The sequence below is a fragment of the Apium graveolens genome, chromosome 1, assembly GCF_009905375.1.
Source record: "Apium graveolens cultivar Ventura chromosome 1, ASM990537v1, whole genome shotgun sequence".
In the NCBI taxonomy this organism is placed as follows: Eukaryota; Viridiplantae; Streptophyta; class Magnoliopsida; order Apiales; family Apiaceae; genus Apium; species Apium graveolens.
In genome coordinates, this window is record NC_133647.1 from 201,306,077 (window position 1) to 201,316,350 (window position 10,274).

At 32.2% G+C, this 10,274-nt stretch overlaps 1 protein-coding gene and 2 long non-coding RNA genes across 3 annotated transcripts; all 3 read right to left on the bottom strand.

Moving 5' to 3' along the window:
• Nucleotides 1-1,579: 1,579 nt before the first annotated feature.
• LOC141724310 (uncharacterized) lies at nucleotides 1,580-3,122 on the bottom strand. The gene is made up of 3 exons (XR_012576587.1): nucleotides 2,552-3,122; nucleotides 2,140-2,202; nucleotides 1,580-1,778 (listed from the first exon to the last, which is right to left on the bottom strand). It is a non-coding gene; the product is annotated as an uncharacterized LOC141724310 (long non-coding RNA).
• A 324-nt stretch (nucleotides 3,123-3,446) lies between these two features.
• Nucleotides 3,447-5,314, bottom strand: LOC141724315 (uncharacterized). The gene is made up of 5 exons (XR_012576590.1): nucleotides 5,215-5,314; nucleotides 4,944-5,100; nucleotides 4,782-4,836; nucleotides 4,493-4,655; nucleotides 3,447-4,283 (listed from the first exon to the last, which is right to left on the bottom strand). It is a non-coding gene; the product is annotated as an uncharacterized LOC141724315 (long non-coding RNA).
• A 2,540-nt stretch (nucleotides 5,315-7,854) lies between these two features.
• Nucleotides 7,855-8,469, bottom strand: LOC141717330 (uncharacterized). The gene has a single exon (XM_074519416.1). It carries the CDS (start codon nucleotides 8,467-8,469, stop codon nucleotides 7,855-7,857), a length of 615 nt encoding a protein of 204 aa, XP_074375517.1.
• Nucleotides 8,470-10,274: the final 1,805 nt, after the last annotated feature.

The window sequence follows — 10,274 nt, forward strand, 5'->3', positions numbered from 1 at the left end:
TTCCTAGCCCGAATGCCCTCACGCTCCGAATCTACAATATAAACCAAAAAATCTTAATTAGATTCCCAACTCTCATTCCCGGAACGATCTCTCTATACGATAACTCGATTATATCTTTGACTCGAGCATACGAATATAGCTTATACAAATAAGCACACAACACATAGCACAATCCTTTCACGTAGTTTTTATATCCTTATATTCCTAGCAATCAAAGCATACTCGCTTGTCCTAGGCTATTTCTCAAATCACACTAACACGACTCTTTTACGAGTACTAGACCCATTAACAACCAAACATTTACGTGCATACTATCACTTATATCAATCAACTTCATTCCCTTTTATTTTATTCCTTAATTCGAACCACATAACACAATCAACTAAACAATCCATAGATATTCACATATACGCATCCAATCATTTCATTTTTGATTATCAAAAACTAAGTTTTGACCTTAAGTTCATATGGCCTATTCGGCCTTATTACAAATACCCACCATCAAAATCAATCAAATACTCACTTTAATTCACATAAACACGTATCTCATTCAACAACCTTTAAAGAACCACTCTTCTTTCTTTTAATCATAAAAATCCGAACCATAATCATACATATACAATAAAATTTCTTAAAAATCACACCATACAACTTTTGTTCTAGCATGATCCAACATTTAAACTAGCACCATTTTCTTTATTAACAAATTTCGAACATAAACACCACTCAATCATGGTCATGCAATCAAGTTCTCATTAGTCACTAAGATATTTAGCAAAAATCAACTCAATTCTCTTTTTAAGCCTAAGACCCATTCGGGTTTATCAAGAAAACACACATGCAAAGATCAATCTTGACATGCAAAGTCTTATATCACATTTTCAACTTGTTTTAAACCTTAACTTAGTCATTAATCTCATTTTCATCAAGATTTCTGAAGCACAAAGCGAAACATCACCTAATGACTCAACCTTAATCAAATTATACAATCAACATGCATGCATTCACTTAATCACAAATCAATATCTTCTAAACCCATTTTCTATTTGGCAAAAATTCAAAATTCACAATCCAAGAACCACTACACCATAAATGGCCTACAGCAACACCAAGAAAATGTTACAACAGACCCAAAAAAGTGTTACCACAGCCAGAAAAAGCCCTAAGGTAACATAAAAATTAAGTTGCTTTTTTTCGAGTTACCTTTGGCCCATAAGGTAACATCCCTTTTGCCCTGCTGCAACATTGAATTTTATGTTACAATAGGCTTCAAAGGTAACATCAAAATATGTCTATAGTATCATACTATGTATGTTACCTTTGTACTTAGAATTTGTAAAAAAAATGGACCCTACATGTGGGCCCCACCCGTGGGCCCCACACGTGGGCCACAAAATCATTGTAATATTTTTTTCCTACTGTAACAGTTTTATAATGATTGGTATTATATTATACCAATTTTTTTGTAACATGGAAGTACCTAATATAACAAATTTCTAAAAAAAATTGACAAAATTTGTTTGTAAATTGAACATGCCACAAACCTGTTTTTTATATAAGTTAACAAAATAACCAAAAATAATACAACCGTGTACCTATATCTAGGTATAAATAACAAGACAAGCTAATTGGCTAATACAAATGCATCCTTATCACTACAATTAAAAGCACTGACTTTTAACTAATCATCAAAATCTCGATAACTGGCTTTGAACCGCTAACATCATGTTACGTCTCATCTGCTTCTCTAATTTTGACTCCAAGTTACTTCTGCCTTCCTGTGAGTCAATGATGTAAAGTTCAGTTTACATCTATCCAGCAAATCTAAATATATATGAACATATACAAATAATCAAGACACACAATATATGTATTCTTATATTATTATGAACTGTGGCAAGGCCCCGAAAAGGGCGTTAAAATATTTCCCGGGAGAGATCATTTAATTAGATCTGAAACTCTGGTGACCCTGAAAATTATTTCCCGGTCTGCTATGCATAGAAAATTTATTTAAATGAAAGATGTTACGTAACAAAAATGTAAAATAACTTTGGACCCTGAAAATTGACAAGATCATTCGTGTTGATACTCAATTGTGTGTGTGTCAGTTCATATGAAAGAGGCTACAAGTGTACTTACAGGGTGAAGCCATGAAAAGTATTATCATCAGTAGAGGTAAAAAAGCCAGACCCATCTGGAGACCTACACAAACTCATCAATATCACAAACAAATTTCAATAATAAGTAAAAACAAAAACAAATGAGCACTAAACAAATATCAAGAAAATCAAGAAAAAGGGGTGTAAAAATAAAAGCAACACAAATCTAACATTTAAGATACAAGGACTCCACACAAATAAAACAGGAAAAAGCATTAATATTTTGAGAATCTTTATACAGTGTAGTATACCCATATAATATCTCACAGATAAGACTTTGTTCCACTAGGACACGGGTAAAGGTAAGATATATATAATATCTCAGAAATGACTCCTCGGGATCTAATCATTTTACTAAATGGCTTAGGCACAAAACAATTGAGTTCTTCAACCTGAGGAATTTTTCTTTGCTGCAGCATATACACGGTAAGCAGCCATCCCAATAAGCGTCACTGCAGTTCCAACTGTAATAGGGTATGGCAATAATTAGAGACTAGAAAATAAAATTAATTACTAACAAAGCTGATAAACTACTAGTACGAGACTAGAATTGGATAAAGCGTTACAAAACCTAAATGTATACTGCTTCTGAAATAACTGAATATATCAGCAAGGATATTGGAAACAAGCCAAATTTTGTCGAATTGCATCATGAATAAACTTTGTATTGTTCATTTCCATGATAAATTTGATATTACAGTGTTCTACAAGCCAAACTCCTAAATCTGATATCTTTTTCAGTTCTCCAGCTTTTGGAACCATAACGCAAACATCATGGATAGGAAACAGGTCAAACGCAGCAGAACCAACAAGTGTCCCAGGGCCCAGGCCTATGTATTAATAAGATTTAAAACATTAATCATGCAAGCATTCTCCTTTTCAAATCACCCTTTATAACGTATGTATTAACATAGATGTCAAGATATTCCGAACAAAGATACAGTTCTATATGTTTAATATAGTTAAAACTATAATAGATACTTTAAGAATATTGATAACATATCAGATATTATTCATGTGTCTTTGCCATGGTTATAATATACAAAGGATTCAGCCATTCAGGAAGAGAGGTTGTGAGTATTGAAATAAGCTAAGTAGCAACATTTCATACTTGATAAACTAATATTCATAAGAAAAATATAATTAGTACATTAAGATACAATCTAAAGGGTGAAATAGATATTAAGCCAACCTCCAGCATACAAGTTTCCAATATTACCTATTGCGTCATTAGTCTAGAGAGATTTGAGGGAAACTAGTCCCAAAAGCCAGCAGGCTAATGTCAGCAATTGTGTAATTCCAAACCTTCTTGTATCTCACAGTTTCTATTTTTGTGTAAGGATCTATCTCTACAACTTTACGGGTTTTCTTGACAACATTTTCCATAGACAGGAAAAATCGACCAGTTATGGCTGACAAACCAATAAAACAGTAAGCAACGGCAAGAAAATACAGAAATGTTTTAAACCAAACTGGAAGGGTAGCTTCACCCCTGAACACAACGTAGGATTCACATGTTGGATGTGCAAGTGTATTAGATATTCCAAGAGTGACCTCAGCGGTTTGATTATGCGCTGTGGTCATCCTGGAAAGTTGGAACCTCATAGGCCAAACATGAAACACCTGCAACAATCTGTAAATAATGTACTACAAAAAATAAATGTCTGAGATTATTATTCAACATCTAAAATAGAATCAAAAAGTGCCCGAAAATGTCAAATTGCACTTATTTTGTTAGTTTAATAGTTTAGTCGCATTTGTTTCTCTTGTTAGGGAATAAATATATCATTTTATATACTTGTGGGCCACAGAATCAAAATATAGAACGTAAGTACGCAAATTATGATTGCTGCTTACTTGTATACATATAGTGGAGAACAAGTGTACGGCTATACGCTACTGCATGCAGATGACATATACTAATTCATAAAACATACCTGATACAATCATTAGCGAGCGATTAATAAGCTGATTGTACTGCTTGTGGCTTTTCATAGCTTCAGTTTTAGGAATGCTCAGATGAGGGTGCTCTGTAGCTTTAGTAATTCTCCTGAATACATTATTAAGATCTCCCAACTTTGTACTGATCGGTATAAGAGCATCTATCCCCATATTCTGACTGACCTATTAACAAAATCGAAAAACATAAGTGCAGCCAATTATAACCAACATCTTCAACAAGAAAATGAAAATTAACAAATCTACTCACATTACCTCACTCTATCTCATACTAACTCCGTCCCTTTCTCAAAATATTTTGAGAATCTCATACAAAGTAATTGAAAACATGTATATAAGAAACATAAGCATTAGCAATTAGAATAAGGAATAACCTGGAAACCATAACGGACAAAGATGCTTAGTAGTATTAAACGCATTGGCTCCCCCACTCAACTTAACCTTGTCTTTCTTCTTGCTAAAAATATTATACTCCTTATACTCCTCAACCACCTCAAATGACATCATTTCATCCTCCAAATTCCGTCATATACAACCCTGGATCAACCATCATCGGCTTAGCTCAGTGTTTCCTTCATAAATCATTACAGTTTTCGCAACAGTAACACAAATTCCAAAAAAAATCAAAGTAATATAAACAAAAACGTTAAAAGAACCATTTACCTTTTCCACCCAAGTTTACTAGTATGCTCAATGAAATTTAAGTCTCGCGGTAAATCTGAAAACGCATCAAGAAGATCGGCACATTCATCACAAAAATTAGTACTAGAGTTACAACAACTATATAAACAATCACAAATATAAGGAATAGTACATTAAACAGACCATCTTGAGTAATAAGCGCTGAGATTAATAAACCAATCCCACTCTCCGGCATCTTTCAACAACACAAAATTGAACAAAAAGTGGAGCAATTTTTCACAAAATTGAACAAATCCAAGCGCTCTTCAGGGGAGGATTCGGCATCAAGATGAACAACATACTGATTATAAGGATGGTACATAGATGAGATAAACTAAGAGCGAAGAAAATAGAGAGAGAGGGGGAGGGAGGTAGTATATACATATACACACAAAATTAGAGAGAGAGGTACTACCTTAGAATAGAACCGCAAACTGATTTGGCCTCAATTCCAATTAAAAACCCTAGCTCCAATTAAGCCAAGAGAGCGCCTGAGAGAGATGTTTAGAGTGTGAGAGAGCATGAGAGAGAGATGTTTTGCAATTAAAGTTTTGACTGTGTGAAATTTAACCCGGGTTGGTCCAAAATAATGCCACCTCTCCAAAAAATTTGAAAGCCCGCTTGATGGAAAGCCCAACAAGAGTAAAAAAAATTGCTGCTAATTTCACTTTTTTTTAATAAACTTTTAAGTTTAAATAATACTCAATTTTTTATTAATAAAAAAATATCAGTTACTAATTAGTACAGTTTACAAGATTAGCAGAAAAAAATTATTTTATCAATCTTAGCTAATATTAATATTATTGCTTAATTATATTATGAAAATTGATTATTTTTCAAGTCAATAATTATGCATATTTAATTATTTATAAAATATTTTTTTTTATCCATTAACACCCTATTGTGACATAAGTTTCCACATGTTACCATATGCAACACTTTGAAGCTATAGTAACATATTACAAAGGCTATGGTAACATCCAAAATACTACGTTACGGTAGGCTAAGATTAGCATACCTAAGGTAACATAATTTTGTAACACGCATGATTAAACCATTGCGATAGGCCATCTATGGTATAGTGTAATTAAGGGTATTTTATCCTTTAATTAAAAATAATTATGCCCTAAAATAATAATTACGGGGAATAATTTTAAAAGCTGTAAAATATAAAATTTATATTAAATTCCCCAAAAATTGCGAATAATTCAAAAATACAGAAATACTGGGTATTTGAAATACGAAAATAATGTAATAATATATTGTCTTTTGAGAATACGGGTTTTGCAGATTTATTAAAATGACTATCGTATCAAAAATTTTGTGCCAAGACGCGTACGGGTCAAACCGTAATCTGGATTGAAAAAGTTAAAACACGGAAAATGTTCAGAATATCCAGATTAGGTTAGGATGGAGTTTTTGGAAGAGTTTCGAGTTGTAAAAATGCAAAAACGGTTGAAGTTGAACGATTCCCGGCTTTACAAAATAGTTTTATAGTTGTTTAGAAAATAATTATTAAATCTATAAATCCTTATAAAAATCATATAACACTCCAAAAATTATCAGAAAAATACCATAATTATCTATATTTTACTGCACATATAAAAATTAAAATACTCAAAAAATATCATATATAAACATCCAAAGCATCAACTCCAATACCAGATAATTCACTAAAATTCACATAAAAATCACATAAACAACTTCAAATAATAATAATAATAATAATTGAAAATATGGGATATTACAATCATGGTTATGAATTTGTCTGCTATCCAAGATCTAGATATGAAAGCTTATTATCAGCTTCGTAGGACAACAATTTTGGCAAAATGGAGCAGCCTAAATTCAACAACTTACTATAATAATATCCCTTAATATTGATTATTGTATTAGTTTTATTATTTAGTATGTGTACTCGTATAAGTAATAATATTAGCGGCTTTATTATTCAATCAATTCTACATCTACTCTATATGATTTTCTGCTCACCTTCTGAATGTGTATTTAAGAATGGGGTTCAATTCTACATCTACTCTATTTGATTTTTTGTTCACCTTTTGAATGTGTATTTAAGAAGGGGGTTCAGTTCTACATCTACTTTATTATTGAATGAGAAGGGGTTCATATTAATAATTTCTGGCTGTAACACTTGCAAGATTCGATTGCTCAACCTTATGCAGATTTAAGGTATCCTCAACAAATAGTAGAAGATCAAGGACATTACATTAGTAGATGATCAAATAGGATATATTAGATTACTAATATATCTGATCAAGGATATTACATTAGTAGAAGATCAAATAAGAATAATATATGATTCAAGCAGTTAACTCTTCAACAGAAGCAGTCTCAGCAACCTTGTTGTTGTGCTCTTATTAAATATCTCCTTCACGAGCCCAAAGTTGTTCAATAAGATCGTTTCGAAGCTGATAATACGTGTCTGTGGATCTTATCTTCTTATTACGAGCAAGAAACTCAGAAAAGGTGGAAGTTCTTGCACGCGATACTTGTACTGGTCTCTCACGAAGAAGTTCGATTCCTTCAACATCTTCTTCTCCTCGTTGATATTCGATGATCATATTGTGTAAGATAACACATATTTTTATGATGTAATATAAATCAACCTGGTCCCAGAATCGAAATGTCCCTTTCACAATCGCAAAACATGCTTGTAGTACGCCAAAAGCTCTTTCAACATCTTTTCGATATGCTTCTTGCATTCTTGCAAACAGAGCTCTTTTTTATCACTCGGCTCTTTAATGGTTTGGACAATGTTTACCCATTTTGGATAAATGCCATCAGCAAGATAATACCCCATTTTATATTGTCGTCCATTGATGACAAAATTTGCAGGAGGGGCACGACCACAACGAAGTTCATCAAATAGAGGAGACTGATCAAGCACGTTTATATCGCTAAAAGAACTTGGCATCCCAAAAAAGGCATGCCAAATCCATAAATCATACGAGGCAACAGCTTCAAGTATGATTGTGGGTTTATGAACATGCCCGGTGTACATGCCATGATAAGTAGTGGGACATTTATCCCATTGTCATTGTATACAATCCAAGCTGTCTAACATTCCTGGAAATACACGATCCTCAGCAACACGTAACAGCCTTGTAATATCAGTTTCATTTGGACTCCTCAAGTATTCCGATTCGAAAATATCCACCACTCCTCTACAAAATTTCTTGAGCGATTCTATAGATGTGCTTTTTCTAATCTTTACGTACTCATCAACACTGTCGGTTGGTGTTCCATACGTGAGCATTCGTAATGATGCTGTCATTTTTTGGATACCGGACAAACCAACAGCACCAACAGCATCAAATTTAGCCTTGAAATAATTGTCATGTTGCTGCAATTGACATAAAATTCTCTCAAACAAAGGCCTTGGCATCCGAAAATGTTGGAGAAAGATTTGATCATTGAAAAGTAGTTGCATTGAAAAATAGTCAGAATGGATTCTTTCGTTGGCAGCAATTCTGTCACGGCGAATATAAGATCGACCACGAACGGATCCAGTATGACCTCCCTGGTTTTGACTTGTTTGCATATTTTGATAGTTGGTCACTACTAGTGCTTGCAAAATGGAGTATCCTTCTTCATCAGAGGAGTTGTCACTGAAATCTCCTCGCTGAATTCTTTTTTTTAAGTTGCTCATTGTAGTAGTTTGAAAACAAAATTTGGACAGAAAATGAAAATGGTGAAACTTGTTTAAATGAGATGGTGAAAGTTTGTTGAGAACATTCAATGAAGTTAAAAGAGTTAGGTAAAAATAAAGAGAGTTAGTTAAATTTGAAACCACTTATGCAACTAGCATTGGAGAGGAAGTTTTATTTTAGAACCAAAATGCATTTTTTGATGCTATATTGTAGCAATAGCTATAGCTATTATAAAACTAGCATTGGACTTGCTCCTAGAAGTAAACTAGTTGTCCTGCTTTTCAAATAACTCTGAAGGTGTACAGTTTGTTGATATACGTGCCATTTTTATTAAACAATAGTATGAGTTCATTCAGGCATCTTCTTCCTTCTTATTCCTTTATTTTTGAACTTCTTCTTCTTCTTTTTTCTTGACAAGTTTTAACTTTTTCTCAATTTCTTTTTTTCTCTTCATCCAACTCACTAAGAATCTCATTCAATCACACCATAATGTTCTACGATTTCATCCAAAATTGACCTGATTTTCAACGATTTTGACCAATTTATCAGAAAAAGTTTTTTCAGGCGATTTTCTGTTACCGGATCGGCAGTTCTCCGATTCGATTTTTCCGCCGATTATCGGGTAAATCGCTGATTTTTAGAACCATTACCACGACTCAACGATTTGTGGTTCATAAATTTTATTGATATCTAGTATTTTTCTAACCTCAAATTCTTCTCTTTTTTGTATAGATGGGATTAGATCTCATATCTATGAAATGGGTTCTCGTTCAAGTAAGTTTCATACATCACTGTAAAAGCCAACTTGCCACCATGGAATATATACAGACGGTCAGTGCTCAGTGATCGATGCAATTTAATTAATTTCGTAGTTAAGTCAACTCCAAGAGTGGCCTAAATGTCCAAATTTGGACCGATTTCGGTCCAAATTCACCCAACAGTGAACTAAATCTCGGTCCAAATTTGGATCGATGAATAGTGCTGGCCTAAATTTAGGCCGACACTATTCATCGGTCCAAATTTGAACTGAGATTAAATTAATAGTTTTTAATGTATTTCTTTTAGTTTATTACATAAAGTTTTGATTTCAGGTATTTATAAATGCAATTAACCGATATTAGGATATTATTATTATTTATTTAAATAATAATTTAAATTAAAAAATATTTAAACGTAATTAAATAAATATATGAATTCAAATTACGAATATATTCAAACATTAAAATAAAGATTACAACACATAAAACTTAATTTGAAACACAACATAAATGAAAATGCGATATGAACTAAATTATTAATTTAGTCCGATAAATTAAATCGACTTCCTCCAAGATAGTCAAAATATTGCCCGTAACTATTTAGGTTGTTTTGAGATCCTTGACCTTCATCTTGAGATCCTCGACTTTGAGATGAAGAACGTTGCTCTTCGAGATCTAATTGAGCATTTGTGGGAAAAATATACTAATTCTGAGAATTAGTATTAGTTAACGATGTTTTAAGATTTAATTAATATTTGTACTTTTCTTATTTGAATATAATGTTTTATTAACGGTTTTATTATAAAAATTATAACTAAATATGTTTACTATATTTCATATATATTTGAAATTTAATTAGAATTCTATTATTCATTTATTAACAATTTTAAAATAAAACAAGTAATTAATAATAATAATAAAATATAAAGATAATATTTTACATCATACAAAAATAATATATTTATTATTATAAGACCTTAAAATAATTAAATAAACATTTTGAGATTTGGACCGAAATTTAGATCAAACTGTTAGAGTTGGAGAGG

Coding starts and splice junctions, on each gene's coding strand:
- LOC141717330 (XM_074519416.1), bottom strand. CDS start 8,469: ATGAGCAACTTAAAAAAAAGAATTCAGCGAGGAGATTTCAGTGACAAC.